The sequence below is a fragment of the Alosa pseudoharengus genome, unplaced genomic scaffold, assembly GCF_046254945.1.
Source record: "Alosa pseudoharengus isolate Yale_2024_CS ecotype anadromous, Long Island Sound unplaced genomic scaffold, YU_APseudo_1.1 YU_APseudo_1.1_scf_21, whole genome shotgun sequence".
Classification (NCBI taxonomy): domain Eukaryota; kingdom Metazoa; phylum Chordata; class Actinopteri; order Clupeiformes; family Clupeidae; genus Alosa; species Alosa pseudoharengus.
Window position 1 is genome coordinate 36,115,634 of NW_027468674.1, and position 17,488 is coordinate 36,133,121.

Genomic DNA, 17,488 nt, shown 5'->3' on the forward strand with positions numbered 1-17,488 from the left:
TGTTTATTTCCTCTTTGGTGCAGCACACACGCAAACCCCAGTGAAGAACAAAGAACTAAATTGAAAATCAAAATAAACTGCTTGTGTTGCACCGAAACCCTGCCATCTCCGTGTCAATCACTCCATACCAGTGAGCCTTCTAACCGGGGCTCTGCCTGCTCACCACACACTCACTCTCCTCGACCCACATCGCCCCCTACAGTTCCTTCAATGGTCCTTCGAGCCGGAGGACTGAGTGAGTGATACCATGGCAGGCAATGGTATGGAGTTACCAGAGGGAGGTGCAATGGATAGGAACACTCCTTCAATCAAGTCCCAGAGTGCATCAGAGACCACCAAGTCTGTGCGAGAGAGGCACCAACCGGACCGCTATGGCTTCCCGGCTCCTGATAGGGAACTCTCCAGTAAGCCCAAGAGCCTCACTCATCACAGCCAAGCAGCCGAACCATGTCCTATCACGACTGCTGCTGCGCAGGCAGCTACCCTGGGACACCCCGATCAACAGCCTGAAGAGGAAGAGGAGAAAGCAGTGGAGGATGGAGAAGTAGAGAAGGAAGAGGAGACCGCAGCAGTGGAGGGAGAAGTGGAGGAAGAAGAAGAAATCACCCACAATTATGTCCAGCCCGAAGCAGCGGAGGAGCAACCAGCTCCACAACCAGCTCCACCCTCACAGGGAGAGGTGAGACTCGACAGATCTAGAGGCAAGAGGGATAAGCGTGAGTCATTACCTAGGTCAAAGAAGGCCTCCTCTTATACTTATACTTATGCCAGTAGAAGTTCCCGAAGCTCTCGTAAGAGCCACCAGATGGAGCTCACCCCGCTACAGGCAGCTATGATTGAGGAGAAGAGGAAACTTGGAGAACTGCACGAGATCCAAAGTCAGATCCAGGAGGAACAGGCCTTAGATGACCGGGCTCAAGAACTAGACAGGCAAGCACAAGCAGCGTTGAAGGAACGAGAGAGGTTGACCCGATCCATGACGCTACAGCGACGGCTGCGTAGAGTTCAGCGAGAATTGGAAGAGGCTCGGCTAATAACCTCGTTCACCGGAGAAGTGACTACTGAACAACCACCTGCTCCACCTGCTCAGTCTAGTGTTTATAACTCCCTTCAAGGGTTGGCCCCTCTTTCCATGAGCTCAAGAGTTTTAGATGCAAGTGAACCTGTCGATCTGTTCTCAGTGCAGCATGCTCCCTCTGGCGGTCCTCAAACATCTGCCTTCAATCCTGTTCCAGTGAATCAGCCAACCACTACTCTGTTCCAATCCTTACCTATGACTCTAAGTCAGCCTGTCAATACTGTGAGTCAGTCTGGGACTCGCTATCCAGTTCAAGGGAGCCACCCAGTAGTCCAGACATCTAGTCCAGAGCAGGCCGCCACTCCCTCACCTCCTTCATTCCCCCATTTAGTGCGGACCGCACCTCGTCCTGCCAAGAGTCAAAGACCCTCAAATCCAGTCCCTGAGAAACCTGCACCTCTTCCCTTGCTTAAGCCCGGTGAAAGGGCGTCAGAGGGAGCCAGCATCATGGAGCTGTTAGTGGCCACTGCTTTTGGCATCCCAAAGCCAAGACTGCCTTATTTTGAGAGTGGAAAGGAGAGTGACTTTGTTCTGCTTAATATGGCGTTGGAGAACCTGTTAGATATCCACGCTCACCTCTCTGAACAATACAAGTTCCAGGTCCTCATGGACCACTTGAGGCTGCCCAGTGCGTACAAGCTAGCAAAGTCTTATATGCACGCCTCAACTCCCTACACATCTGCTCTTGCTGCCCTTAAGGCAAAGTATGGCCAGCCACGGCAGTTGGTACAAAGTGAAATAGCCAGCATCCTCCATTCACCACCTGTCAGATTAGGAGATAGCAATGCATTCCAGGACTTTGCTCTTTCAGTACATTCATTGATCGGCATGCTGCGATCAGTGGACGGTGCAGGTGGAAGTGAGTTGCGGTGTGGCTCTCATGTCGACAGACTACTTACCAAGCTCCCCCTTCACTACCGGGACAGTTTCGTTGAGCACTGTTTGAATCGTGGCATCTTGAAAGATGGCAAAGAACACACATACACCTTGGAAGACTTCTCTGCCTGGCTCCAGGTGAAAGCCCAGGCCAAGAGTATTGCCCAACAAGTCTCAGTCCCTACTTCAATGGAGAGACGAGAAGCAGTCCAAAAGATCCAGGGGAGAAAGGGGACACCTACCACTATGTACCTGAGCAATACAGCCACGGTGGAAAGCCAGCCTAGTGTCCAACAGGGCCGCGGAAAGAGGATGACCATCTTTGGTAAACCCAAGTTCCAACCTTTCTGTCCATACTGTAACAACAACGACCACTTCCTGGGAACCTGTCCAAAAGTGAAGGAGTTTAGCCCATCAGAATTGAGAACATGGATAGAAAAGAATGATCGTTGCTACAGATGTGCCCGCTGCCATAAGCCAGATAAATGCACCCTCAAAAAGCCTTGCAACACGTGCAAAGAGCTGCATCTCACCATCCTGCATGGCATCGCACATCAACTCTCCACCAGCTCACAAAGCCCTGGGAACTCTGCTACGGCAGGCATTCTCAATGTGCTCGCCCGTGCACCCTGTGCCGAAGACACACTGTACATCGATCAGCCAAACCGATCTCCTCGTGTGATGTTGAAGGTAGTTCCAGTCTTCCTGATCAATGGCCGGCAGAGGTTGCAAACTTATGCCATACTCGATGATGGCTCAGAGAGAACGATCATTCTGACTTCAGCAGCGTCCCAGCTACAGCTTAAAGGCCCTGAAGAGATCCTAAATCTCAGAACTGTGCGGCATGAGGTAATTCCCATGAGTGGCGAGACCATCTCCTGTCATATCTCCCCTGTGAGCCGGAAGAAGATTAGGTTCTCTATCGCCAATGCCTTTACTGCCCCGGTCCTCAATTTGGCTGAGCATTCTTGTCATGCCTCTGACCTGCAGAGGGAGTATTCCCACTTGAGAGGCTTACCTTTACCGGACTTTGTCCATGCTCGGCCATTAATCCTAATAGGCTCAGATCATTCCCATTTGTTGGTGCCCAAAGAGCCTGTCCGCATTGGACCTTATGGGGGACCCATCGCTGTCCATACTGCTCTGGGATGGGCTGTCCAAGGCCCAGCCAATGCCTTACCTCGATCTCCCACTTCAGAGGCACAAGCCTTGTTCACTCTCTGTGACCGTGTATCATGCCCAGCTACTGCGGAATTGATGGAAAATGTGGAGAGACTGTGGAGGCTGGATTCCTTCCCACACCGTAAGGACAAGGAAGTAACCCGATCTAAACAGGATCATTATTGCCTGGAATTGCTTGAGACTAAGACTGCCGTCAACAAAGTAGGTGAGGTCTTGCGGTATGCTACCCCACTGCTCAGAGCACCCAACAGTCCACAATTATTCTCCTCAGTCCATACCTTGTTGCCATGGCTCCGGGGAACTGAGCGCAGACTGAAGAAGGACCAAGAGCTAATTGAGATCTACAACCAGGAGATCCAGAAGCTTGTTGATATGGAGTATGTAAAGGAGGTGGATCCCAAAGATGACCAGCCAGGGTCAGAATCTTGGCTAGTTCCACATCACGTCATCAAACAAGCCAGTGGGAAACATCGACTGGTTTTCAATTGCTCTTTCCAACTTCGTGGTCTTAACCTGAATCGCGGCCTCCTTCCTGGCCCAACTCTCGGTCCCTCTCTTCTTGGCGTGCTCCTCCGTTTCCGTGAGCATAGTTTGGCCATCAGTGGTGACATAAAGTCTATGTTCCACCAAGTACATCTACTCCCTGCTGACAGACCACTACTCAGGTTTATCTGGCGGGCCATGGCTCAGGCAACTTACCCAAAGACCTATGAGTGGCAAGTGTTACCTTTTGGCACAACTTGTAGCCCTTGTTGCGCCATTTACGCCCTACAGCGTCATGCCAAAGAGCACCCGGAGAGTGACCCTGAAGTGTTGAGTTCTGTCCTCAGAGCTTTCTATGTTGATAATTGCCTGCAAAGCTTCGACACATCAGCCGCTGCCAAAACCCTGCTGGACAGACTCCGGGCCACACTGTCCAAAGGGGGATTCGAAATCCGCCAGTGGGCAAGTAATGACTCCAGGGTGGTTGAACACCTCCCCCCTGAGGCAAGATCTATGAGCACTGACTTGTGGCTCTCACAAGCAGGCGTTGATCCCCAAGAATCCACCTTAGGCTTGCGTTGGAGCTGCCTTCCTGATAGCCTGGGATACAAGCACCGGGTGACGGCCATCAAGATTCCCACACTCCGCCTCATCTACCGCACTCTTGCCAGTCAGTATGACCCATTAGGATACATCTTACCTTATACCACCCGGGCCAAAGTGCTGGTACAGGATTTGTGGAAAACCAAACAAGGCTGGGATGACCCCATCACTCCATCCGAACTGGCTGATCAGTGGCTGAAGTGGGAAAGTGAACTGTCTGTCCTCCCAAGCATCAGACTGCCTCGCTGTTATGTGCCCCCTTGTGCCGACCAGTCGGATGTGTACCGAGAGCTTCATGTCTTCTGTGATGCCGCAGAACGGGCCTATGGCGCTGTGGCTTACTTACGTGTCCATGACGACCAAAATCACATTCATGTGGCCTTCATCATGGCCCGCTCCCGAGTGTCACCAAAGAGACAGTTGTCGATGCCCCGACTCGAATTGAGTGCTGCCTTATTAGGGGCACAGTTAGCCACTACCTTGAGGTGTGAACTCACCTTACCCTTGGCCCGAACGATCCTTTGGAGCGATTCCACCACAGTGCTGACTTGGTTGAAATCCGAGTCATGCCACTACAAGGTTTTTGTCGGCACCCGGATCGCAGAGATCCAGGAACTCACAGACTCTGATAAATGGAGGTACGTTGACAGTCCAAACAACCCAGCGGATGCCCTGACCCGAGGCAAGAAACTGTGTGACTTGGCTCAACCCAACTGCTGGACGACGGGGCCGCTCTTCCTGCAGAAGCCTGAAAATTGCTGGCCTGTTGCACCTGATGTTGCCCACTCATCACCACCCGCAGACAGCACTGAATTGAAGAAAGCTGCTCTGTGCCTGAATGTCTCTGCTACTGTCAGTGCACTGCCAGATGCCTCCCAGCATCAAAGTTGGGGTGACCTTATCGCCGCCACTGAGCAGGCATTGACACAGTCCAACAAATCCTACACAGCAGCAGCTGAAGCCTTGCTCCTGCAGCAAGCCCAGGCGTCATGTTTCCCTGAAGAACTTGACGCACTCCAGAAAGGGAGACCTCTGCATAGGCACAGTCGTCTCCTCTCACTGTCTCCGGAACTGGATCCAGATGTTGGGCTGATGAGAGTAGGAGGAAGGTTACGTCGAGCCCAGGACCTGGATCCCGACGTTATTCACCCAATTATCCTGGACCCGAAGCATCCAACTACACAGCTCATCATTAAGGACTATGATGAGTCCCTGCTGCATCCGGGCCCAGAAAGGGTCTTTGGAGAATTGAGACGCAGGTATTGGATCGTAGGAGGAAGACCAGCCATCCGTAAACATCAGTACAGCTGTAGGGAGTGTCAAAGATGGAAATCCTCTCCTGAAGTGCCAAAAATGGCCGATCTACCACCAGCGAGGCTGCGTCTTTTCAAACCACCATTCTGGTCCACTGGTGTAGACTGCTTCGGACCTTTTGTCATCCTCCATGGCCGTAGAACAGAGAAGCGATGGGGAATCATATTTAAGTGCTTAACTACTCGTTGCTTGCATCTTGACCTGCTGGGAAGTCTGGATGTTGATGCCTTTCTCCTAGCTCTCCGTCGTTTCAGATCACGTCGTGGCCAGCCCTTTGAGATCTGGGCAGATAGAGGAACGAACTTCCGCGCTGGGGACAGAGAGCTGAGGGAATGCTTCCAGGCGATGGAACCCAAGCTCCAGGAACACTTGGCCAATCAACAGATTTCATTCAACTTCCATCCACCAGGGGCTCCACACTTTGGTGGAGTCTGGGAGCGTGAAATCCGATCAATAAAGAATGCCCTGCGAGTGATTCTGGGAAAGCAAACCACTTCCGAAGCTGTCCTCCAAACTGTTTTGATCGAGGTAGAAGGCATCATGAATTCAAAGCCTCTAGGCTATCTTTCCTCAAACGCCGCTGATTCTGATCCGGTCACTCCCAATTTGCTCCTGATGGGGCGGCGGGATGCCTCTCTACCACAAGCCATGTTTGCCAACAGTAAGCTCCTTGGGCGAAGAAAGTGGCGTCATAGCCAGATGTTGGCTGACCACTTCTGGACGCGGTTCATTCGTGACTACTTGCCTAACCTACAACCCAGAGGAAAGTGGCTGAAGGAAGTCCAGAATCTGGAAGTAGGGAGGACTATTCTGATTCTTGACCCACAACTGCCTCGGGCCTCTTGGCCGACAGGGCGCGTCACAGCTGTCACGGCCGGTAGAGATGGGCGTGTCCGATCCGCTGATGTCCAAGTCGGCGGTCAGACTTACACCAGACCAGTGTCACGTCTGATGATACTTCCTGAGCTGACTGATGACTGAGTCTTTTCCGGGAGGAATTGACTCCAATTCCGGGCGGCTATGAAAAGACTCCCTAAGTTATATGTTTATTATTAATATATTGTTTCTTATTCTTTAATGTACATTTACTTTTTAACCGCCACAAAGTCCTTTGAGAAGAAAGTGCTGCAAAGAAATTGCAGGATTCTATGGCTGTCACCAAACCACGCCCAGTTTACCTGCTGGGAAACCCCGTAGCTCCAGAGCAGGGGCTCAGACTAGATAAATTGTTTGCTCGCCCTGCATTCACTCTTTTGTTCATCAACCCAGCACTCCAGTGTGTCCTGTGTCGTGTGCGTCTTTTGAGTTAACGTAAGTTATCATTTAATGACCTTCACTTTGACTTATGTGATGTTTATGAGTTAGCTCTGCCAGCCCATATTGTGTAAAGTTAAGGTCTTTGTTTGTTGGTTCAATGTGTTTGTGTTTGAGTCCCATGTGAGAGATGGGATGATGCTGGTTGATTTGGGATGTCAAGTATTGTTTAGTTGTACCTTATATAGCCATATGATTTAGTTTATTGTTTAAATATCAATTGTTTGTTTGTGAGTTGGGATCTGTACTGATTTCTCCCTTCTCTGTTTATTTCCTCTTTGGTGCAGCACACACGCAAACCCCAGTGAAGAACAAAGAACTAAATTGAAAATCAAAATAAACTGCTTGTGTTGCACCGAAACCCTGCCATCTCCGTGTCAATCACTCCATACCAGTGAGCCTTCTAACCGGGGCTCTGCCTGCTCACCACACACTCACTCTCCTCGACCCACATCGCCCCCTACAGTTCCTTCAATGGTAGATCGTGTAAAAGACCTTATAGGTCTTATAGGCATATAAAGGCCTGCATCTGCAATGTAATCTGCATAATCTAGGAGGTCAAACATCAGTCTATATGACGATTTTTCAGATTTTTCATAAAGCCAGATTGTATTTGAGTATACTGTAGACATATCAGCCTCACCACTTTAACTAAAGCAAACATTTTATATAGTTAATATTGAGATTGGATGTCAGTTGTCAATAAAAGATTGTGTCTTTACATTCCTTGTGTCACTGATTCCTTGTGTCCTTGTCTTCTGCCTCACACATTCTTTATACATACATAGCACCAAACCCTCATTATAGCCCCAAAATGAACACGGAATTCTACTAAACATAAAATTGTACCTTTTTTTTGAAGGGGCTGATTGTTTTTTAATGGTCTGGCACTTGCCTAAACCTAGCCTCTGGCGTGAATTTGGTGAGGTTTCAGATGTACTCTTCAGTTTTTGAGATTGAGGTGTCTGATGCAGTGTGTTTCCGTGTGATAGTGAGGCCTTGTTGTTCCGGACAGTATTATTTGGCGAGCTTCAACATTTTATCCATTCCTACTTATGATAATAAACTGTATAAATAAACTCTCTCGTTCAATCCTTTAAGCAATATAATAAGGCTCATTTCCATAATGTTACACTTTCTTCATGGAATGGTGGGCATTTCATTCATTCCTCATTGCTCTGTAAGCATTCTTGCATGCGTTAATTGTTTTGTTACAATTTCCTTACACTCCAGAAGCAAATTGACAGATTCACATTGTTTTTTTATGTTTTCACGAGTGAAGTGAACTGAGTAATACTTACTTGACTTGCCTCACTTACTTAGTATAACTTCATCTAGATAAGTTCCTTTAATTGTCTTTTCCAGGCAAGCGGTTTCCAAATTTTTGCAAGTATAGTTGCATAGTTAACACATCAGATTGTATAGTGTACATTTCTGTGTGTACATGATTCAAGTGTTATCAGATCATTTGGTGTGTTTGTGATTTGACAACAAAATAGATTTTCATTTTAAAACAAGTGTTTCATTTTGTAAAAGATTCGAGGGATTCTGTTATTTGGCCGTGACGGCTGTGTGTTAATTGTGTTTTTTTGTTTTTTTTTTACATTTAATTTGAAATGTCAAAATTCTGCTAAAGCAATGGAAGGAAAAATCTGTAACAACAGTTCTGCTCACACGTTCTCGAACCATTTGCTCCATGATCTTACGAAGCCCCCTTTAGTCAAATAAATCTCCTCAGGTTGTAATATTCTCTTTTGACAACTCAACTGTTTTGACAACAACTTTGTTTTCTGGAGATTTTAATCATTTTACATCTCTGAATGACAATATATCTTGTTTTATACTTTGAGAACCCCCCCATTTTTGTTTACCTCCCTCGTTTAGGTCAGAAAACAGGATCGGAAATCAGTTTCCGTCCTTTAATAGAGCATTGTTCAATTTCCAATAACCTCATAGTGATGGAATATCTGACGCATCTGTTTATCCGGACAAATAGCAGACTGGGGAAACGTAAGACATGATCAATCCACGATTTGAGCGTTACGTTTTTTATTTGATATTAGGCTTGGGTATCGTTTCAATTTGAACGATTCCGATTCCAATTCCGATTTCTTATTTCGATTCCGGTTCCTAACGATTCTCGATTCCGATTTTTTTTAAAGGCAGGGTCAAAAAAAGTTTAGGATATTTTAAATGAGCTAGCTAACCAACGGTCTTTCTCAGGGTATCTGCACATTTTCCAAGTGCAAATTTAAAGACTTTTAAAGACCTTTTCAAGACATCTAAATGAAAATTAAGACTATACCACGGCAAAAAGATATATAAGACTGTTTAATGCAATAGTTTTTTTTTCCTACTAATTTTAACCCCCACCCCATTTTGGATGTCTACAGAAGTTACCAAAAATATTTTGGCGAAAGAAAATAATTGTGTGTGAATTACCTTCACAGCTATAAATGCCCAATTTTAGGGTCTGGACTGCTTGCTTTTGAAGCTGGCTGTACTGTACATATTTGGTTTTGCTTACTGCTGAGGCTGTTCTTCACCTGTGTCTGTAGTAGCCTAGGGCTACTTGCCAAAGACATGTGCACTGGACTGGATTCCCTTAAATATTTTTTTCAAAGTTAACTAAGCTATTTACATATTTTAATAAGCCTACTTTATATAATTTACTATGTGCATCTATTGTCCATATGCAGCACAGCAAATCAAAGTTAATCCACTACTTTACATTTTGCATACCAGTTGTATCTAAACCAACCAAAGCTTGACTGAAACATTGTAAAACCATTGACTTGTTTTAAATTAATTAAGAGACAGGTCCTCTTCGCATGATCCTGCTGAAAACTGCTGGTTTCATCTCAAGCACGCACGTTATGAACGCACGTATTTTTATGTAGCAGTCGCCGACATTCAAAGCATATGCGGTTATATTTCACAACTTTTGCTAAGTAGGCCTAGCCTACTGGGAAACGCTGGCAAGCAAGCTGCTGGCAGATATTACAGGTAGGCTATTATAACTTAAGACAGATATTTTCTTCCCTAGGCTAGGCCAGCAACACACGCTGGAAAGATGCAAACAGATCAACTTAACATACCGGTATACAGTATTTCCTCCTGATTGCGAAGAACTGCACATAATTTCACCAGCAGTCTTCGCGTCCATAGTTTGTGAAACGATGCTGCGTCCGAGCAAAGACTTTAGATGCCAAGCGCAACTCCAAAAAGGAGAACAAATAAACGTCCGGCTTGAGGCTGCGCCGGACGCCGGACAGGGCTTTTAAAATCCATATGTCCGGCCTAAATTCGAACATATGGCCAACCTATCGCTAACTGGCTTACCAACTCTTTCTCCCGCTCATTCTACCGTAGGCTCCCTCATTCCACGTAGGCTACCCTGTCTATCTCTCAGGCCTCAGCTACACCACGAAAACGCCAGGCATATTATTTTGTACATAGGCCTACTGTATTATTACCGTTTTCACACCTTTAACCAAACCCGTGAAAAACATCTTCACTCTGCAACCACTACACTTCCTCCCGTAGCCTAATAGCCTATCACGTATACAATTGCGTTTTAAATACACGAAACTGGATGGAGACATCACTCGCTCTCTTGCACTCGCTGGCGGTCCCATACGCACATTTAATACCTCTCTTTCGAAAATTCAGTTGTAGCCTATTTAAGACTTTTTAAGGATCCTCGGGAACCCTGCTTTCTGAATGAAATAGTCTGACCTTCTCCATGAATTTTAATTCTATTAACTATGCGCTTCTTCGTTGGTGTTCAGACGTTTCTTCTTCCTGTCGGCAGACTGGGAATCGAAAGTAGGAATCGAAATTTAAACTTTTGAACGATTCCGGGAAAATCGCAAAGATAGTCCCGGTTCCAACCAATACTCGATATTCGATACCCAAGCCTATTTGATATAGTGATGTCCAAACCTCCTGCAAATAGCTGTACAGTACATACCGGTATCTGTCTATATGATTTTCTTATAATAATTTCTTATAACATATTCTGTTAATACGCTGCATATATCTATAGTATTCTTACTACTATTATAAAGTTACTGCTACTTCATTGCACATATCTGTAGCCTACATGTTGTTCATACGTTGTTCATATGTTATATACTGCTAATACGCTGCACATATTTACCTTCTGGGTTTACCTTCTGTAAACCAGCTATTCTTATCAATTTCTTGTCCTGTCTGTCTATGCACCACCCGTCTATACTTTGTATATCACATTGCACTTTCCTGCTTTTTTGCACTTCTGGTTAGACGCAAACTGCATTTCGCTAACTTTGTACTTGTAGTAATACCAATAAAGTTGAATCTAATAAAGACCCAGCAATTCATTTTTTTCCTCTGTGCGAGTCTAAGACCTATACGTAAGTCAAGCACCATGTATTTGAGTCCTACTGCACTCTTTGTGTTGCACCCTGTGCATGTAAAATGATAAATTACTTGTATATTACTTCACAGAGCGCACAATATTTTATTTTCAAAAAGCTGACACAGAGCGCACAAACTTTCTTTTCAAAATGGCGGACATAGCATTTTTCTCATTTTATAGCGACGCAAGGGGTGATTGATGACATTTTTGGGGGTGTGTCTTACATAGGCATGTTAGTTTTTCACAGTGTTTCATTGGTTGATAACAGTTCAGGGGGGAGTGTTGTAACATAAAGACATAAAAAACATCGGGTAGGTGTGTACCAAGTAACTAACTTTCAAGACAGTCAAACCAATAACTTGTCAAGAGTTTCTGGACCTGTATTTACAAGGATGGCTGAATCACATACACCAAGAGTATCCGTTTCCAAGAAAAGAGTTACGCTCACGTCGGTTAGCAACAGGCTAATGGATCCTGAAATAACTTTTGCACCAAAAAGAGGAAAGCCGGAAACATTCGTAAACTTTTTTCATAAACCGAGCAATGCTCTGGAATACCAATGGATGTTGAGTGATGGTCGCATAGGAGGCTATGTTTTTGACAAAGAAGAATGCAGTGTGAAGCTATATGTTTTGGCTTCACCGTATTTGGTGTTTTCAGACGGGATGCTACACATCTCATTTTTCGCTGCCGATTGGATAATGTTTAGGGACATTTGGAGTGATCTTGAACTACCTGTTTCGGATAGCACCTTCACAGCATCATGGAATAGTTCGGTCCATACCAAATGTTACCATATTTATGCTAATTGTCTTGAAATAGAACCACAGGGGTTCATTCACCTGTGTAGTGATGACTACAGAATAGCAACATATGCTGAAGCAATATATGCTGTAGAAAATGATGTAGAGAAATTTGTACGAGGTCCTAAAGTGAGGTATCTATGGAAAGACATGCTTGTTTTAAGTAATGTTTTCAAAAAGGTTGATAGATTGTTCAAATGGAGTGTTGGCTTGGATAGATACCAAAGGATCAAGAGGCGTCTTTTCCCGACGCGTCGCCTTGATCTGGCCAACAATTGTGAATCGTCAGCTCTGGAATCAACGCCCCTCGACAAGAAGAAGAAAATGCTGAAACACCAATGATTGTCTCATCAACAAATATCTGTGAATCTTCTGAAGCTACTGGATTTGATTGTCACTACCTTACAACATCCTAAAGGCGTGTGTGTGCAACATTCTACAGCATATTGTCGCTGAGAAGTTATGTGAGAATTCTTTCGACTGTGAAGTCCGGATGCCTACTACTACAAGACGCAGATAGGGGATATAAAAAAACAGAGACTTTTTAAGCCAGAATTGTTACAAGTCATCACGAGTGTTTTCCAGACATAAGAAATTCATGTAAACCCTCAAAATTCCTGGGCTGCTGTAGAGGCCCTTGTGTATGAAACATTACAATTAAGGAAAACATTGCTGAAGCTCTGGATTAAAGCTCTGGACTGTGAAAAATACTTTTTTCAAAAGATCATTGTGTTAGAAACCGGCAATCAAAAGATTCTGCCTTTTCAAGATTCTGTTATACCATAGAATTTACAGTGCCTTAGCATCGTTTTAATGCCCTTAAAAACAAATGATGTTTGCTAGGTCATTGTCTGAAGACTGCTCTAACCTATTGTATGTAGGGGCTTCCATTAACAAACCATATCACGTAACAGTATGTGTAACTTGAGAAAACATGTCAGACAACATATAACAGCTGTATGTACATATACTGTAGATGTTTGTATCATTAAGTTGTATGAAAATGAAAATGTGTTTTTTTCTATTTATAGATAGCTTTTAAACTATTTAGATACTTTACCATTGTAAATGTGTTTGTGTGGGTGACTAACCTGGGTGTTCCCATGCTGCCTTGCGCGCGATTTGATTCACACTGCTAAGGCAGCCTGGAGACCATGGAGCAAATTTTCGCCTGAGATAGGGGATGAGCTATGCACAGACGCATTTGATAGACATCCGTGGCACCCAATAAACGGATCTGGGCATTTTTTTTTCAAATACGAGAAGATTAAAGTTTGGTTCCCAGACCACGTCTCATTGAGAAGTGGTGGCGCTAGCCAGGCTAGTGGGTGACAATAAATGTTTTCAAAATCATTATTTGGTGAAAAGGTTATAATGGCGGACCCTCTAAATGCGGCTTACTATACACCATCCAGTGAGGGGTCGGTAAAACAAGATTAAAAGAAGCTGTATTTAAAGATACAGGTGTACGTTTGTCTGACAAAGTTGTCACCGACTGGTTACCTGTTGAGGATTCTTATACACTTCACAAAAATATGCATGTTAATTACAAGAGAATTACAGTTTCAAGCAGACTTGGTTGATGCCTATATACTCGAAGTAGTATATAGTAGTACTTTAAATATACAGTACGTTGACACACATAGACATTTTTAGCAAATATGCCTGGGTATGTGTTCTGAAAATAATAATTGTATCTGAATTCATTTTAAAGGAATTGCATGCAAACCGACCGTGGGACAGAATTCTTCAACAAACATATTTTTTGTATTATAAAGAGACTATTACTTTAATAACTCAGCAGCACTGAAGAAACATATTGTAAGCCTGTTCATTTAAAACAAATAAAACTCCCTCTGACAGTGGTGACTTTAGAACTGACAGTGGACACTCTGACAGCGGTGACAGTGGCCTCATTACAACATACAATTTCAAAACTTATACCACTCAAGTCAATAGCTTCTTGCTTAACAACTTTGTTATTTTTTGGACCAAAAGTTAAATTTAAGCTAAAAAGTTTTTTAAGGAATATAAGGTACAATTAAGCAATATCATTATTAAAAGTACCCATCCCTATATCATCAAATATCAAATCATCATAGTAAAAAATAAAGTCATTACCAGTAGGAATTATGCATCACTGACATCATGTTAAACCGTCATCTACTGCCCCTACTCGTGCTAATTCATAATGATACATTGCATTGTTCTGAAAACTGGATTGTAAACTGCAGTGGCGATTGCTGCTCTTTGGAACAGGGGAAGCTCTGATAAAACTGGTCAATTATTAAATTAATATTATTAAGGTGCTATATTGTTCTTTGAGTGCAAAAATTATTCCAAAACCCAGAATAGGCCAAACAGTATGCTATAGAGTTGGCATGGCATCATGTAGCCTACACCGTTATATAGCGCGCTACCTAACTTAGGCCTAGCCTAAATACACAACAGAAACAAAAGCAAGTCACAAACTCTGTAACTCCACATTACGGTTTTATTTACAGTATGGTATTTACAAAGACAAATAGAAACCGACTGTAGAATTTGAGCTGCAACTTGCCTTGCCTCTTGCTTCACCTGTCAACAACGTTAACGCATCCCTTGAACTTGAACCACTTCCTGTCAGATCGCGACATATGCTGTCAATCAAAAAGAGTCCAGCCTCTATGACGGTTCCTCAAATCATCATACAGAAGCTCGGCGTCCAGGCCATCCCACTGTCCCATTCACTCCCAGAGACGCCGGGCTTCCCTGGAAATGACGATTTTGTGGCGCTTGTCCAATAAACGTGTAGCTTTTCTGCACTGAGATCAGCCCACTCTGTAAGTGCTATTGAAAGCCCAGTGAAGCCGAGCGTCTATGGGTTTTTTGATGGATCGTGTCGCCACAGCAATGTACAGTATTACGGGTGCGAAATCACGATAAATAACCGACAAAACCTTATTGCTGAACAAACTAGCCATGAAGATGAACATGTTTTCAGCATGTTCTAGTTGGAATAGTAGGCTAGAAGCTAATGTAATAGTGTTATTTGATGCGATTTTCCGTGATATTTTAGAGGAGGCTGAGCTTCCCCTGTAGTCTTAGAGCAATCGCCTCTGGTAAACTGTATGTATGACGTGAAGAACAGATAACAAATAACAATTGTGAGCACTGTGGCAAACATTCAATAAGAAACATATAGGTTCAATTAGCAATAGGCTATCATTAAATGGTGTTCAAATGCTTTCCATAATGACTATTGTGATAGATGTTAAGGAAAGGATGTTTTGTGTGTTTTATCTATCTTTTACCATGTAAATGTTAAGGTTTTTTGTGGAAGCCAGCTTGCACAAACATTAGCTATCATTTTACTAACTAGCAGTGTTAGCCCATAGATATGAGCAAAGACTAACATGGTAAGCCGATCATATGTGCTAATTCAATCTCTAGGGATCTAGGGCTACTGCAACTGGATTGATAAAAGGTCATGTAGTTGTAAACATCTCATTGTGCTTGAGAAGAGCAAAATCTATCAGTATGGTATGATATGCCATGCTATTTTGTTGTTGTGTTTTTATAAAAAACAAAAAAATAATCCCTGTCAGTTCCATACAGTTCGACGGGTATCAGAAAGAGAGGTCATGCTACTCCATCCTCAGTGTTCCGCTGGCGGGTCGGGTATCCCCCTCCCCCACCTCCCCCAACATTCTAAAACAATTGTATGCACCATATTGCTAGCATGGTAATGGTATACACTAAATAAGAACGACTTTCCATTTGTTCACTTGCTTTACTGAATGATAGCAGTGAAATGACAATAATCAAACATGTCATGAGCAGCTATGGTGCTGGTATGTTTACATCAAACACAAAGTCATTAACTTCCTGTTTCGCTATGTGCAACAACATAAAGGACTGTAGTGCAATATTCCCTATCTCCCCCTGAGCCTTTAACACTCTAACACAAAGGCTGATTAAAGAAAAACATGAAAAGCAGAAAAACAAAGAAAAGCATGAAATGAAAGGTTGTATGCACTATGCACCATCGAAACGAGCATAAGGTCCAACATGAACACAATTCCCATAGAACCCGTTAAAGACTACCCCATAGCAAAGTCCCTATGCCAGGCAGGCACACCAGCCTTCCTGGTGGACCGCCGCAAGTCCGTCGCCGGCGACACGTCGGGCGCCAGTGGGAGAGGGGCCACAGAGGCTGGCGGCGGCGTACGAAGGCCGCCCTGGGCCGGCGCCACTGGTACGATAGAGGTGGGCTGTGTCCCGCGCCGGGGGGAGCCCGCAGGTGGCAGTGCTGGTGGTGGAGTGGGCCCTGACTCCGTCACAGGTGTCACTGGGCTGTCCACAAGATCAGGCAGCTGCGGCGTCGTACCAAGTGCTGGCACGACGACACGAGACGCCAGATCGTCGTGGATCGATCGAGGTGGGGGCCGGTCGTTGTGAACCGGGTAGAACTTGCGCAGGAATCGTCGGTTCCGAGTGGAGACCCTGCCCGACCCGTCAATCTTGACCACATATTGATCGTGCTGGCGCACCTCAACAACGCTGCCCGTCCTGTCCCACTTGTTAGGGTGAGGTCCCGTCTGGTTCTGTACGTGGACAAAGTCCCCCACCTCGAGAGGTGGAAGACGCTTGGTGTGCTCCGCCCAAGTGCCAGCTGTGCGGATGTGGCGTTTGCGGAGGGCCTCCTCCCTCGCCGTCAGCGTCTCACGCCATGTTACGTGCGGCCTGTATCTCCCGGGGGGAATCGGGATGAAGTCGCGGATGGGCCGGCCGAAGACACACATCGCTGGGGATAGCTTTGTGTCAGGGTCCGGTGTATTACGGTATTGGAGTATCGCCCTCTGCACAGCGTCGGTGTCGAGTTCGCCCTTCGGGCCTGTATTGTCAGTAATGAGCCGCTTCATCGTCTTCACCCCGACCTCTGCGCGGCAGTTGCTGTGGGGGAAGGCCACCGATGAGAGGCGGTGGTGTACGCCCCATCTGTGAAGGAAAGACCTGGTCCCGGCAGAGGTGAACTCCGGCCCCCCGTCCGATGCAAGCTCTTCAGGCGTCCCGTATGTGGCAAAGGCACGGCGTAGGTGGCATATGAGGTCTGCAGCGCCCCCCATTGACCTCGAGATGATAGGCCAATTCGAGTAGCGGTCAACTATCACAAGGTAGTGTACACCCCTGTGCATGAAAAAGTCTGAACACACAGCCTGGAAGGGGTAAACGGCCATGACAGGTGGGGTCGGTGGCGCCGCGGGCTGAGAGGGTGCCATCCGGTGGCAGTGCTCACAGTTGTTCCGGGTGGCGCAGATGTCAGCCGACATGCCCGGCCAGAACACAGAAGATTCTGCACGGGCGGTCATCATGGAAACGCCTTGGTGGGCGGCGTGCAGGGCGCTCAGTACTTCGCCACGGAGTGAGGGTGGTATGACTACCCTATCTTTG

At 45.5% G+C, this 17,488-nt stretch overlaps 1 protein-coding gene across 1 annotated transcript; it reads left to right on the forward strand.

Annotated features, from left to right (window-relative positions):
* Positions 1-379: 379 nt before the first annotated feature.
* LOC143138218 (uncharacterized) lies at positions 380-7,642 on the forward strand. Its single transcript, XM_076298717.1, has 2 exons — positions 380-6,847; positions 7,138-7,642. Exon 1 carries the CDS (start codon positions 806-808, stop codon positions 6,515-6,517), a length of 5,712 nt encoding a protein of 1,903 aa, XP_076154832.1. The 5' UTR covers positions 380-805; the 3' UTR covers positions 6,518-6,847; positions 7,138-7,642.
* Positions 7,643-17,488: the final 9,846 nt, after the last annotated feature.

Bases quoted from the DNA above. Each gene is read 5' to 3' on its own strand.
- LOC143138218 (XM_076298717.1), top strand. From the start codon at position 806: ATGGAGCTCACCCCGCTACAGGCAGCTATGATTGAGGAGAAGAGGAAA.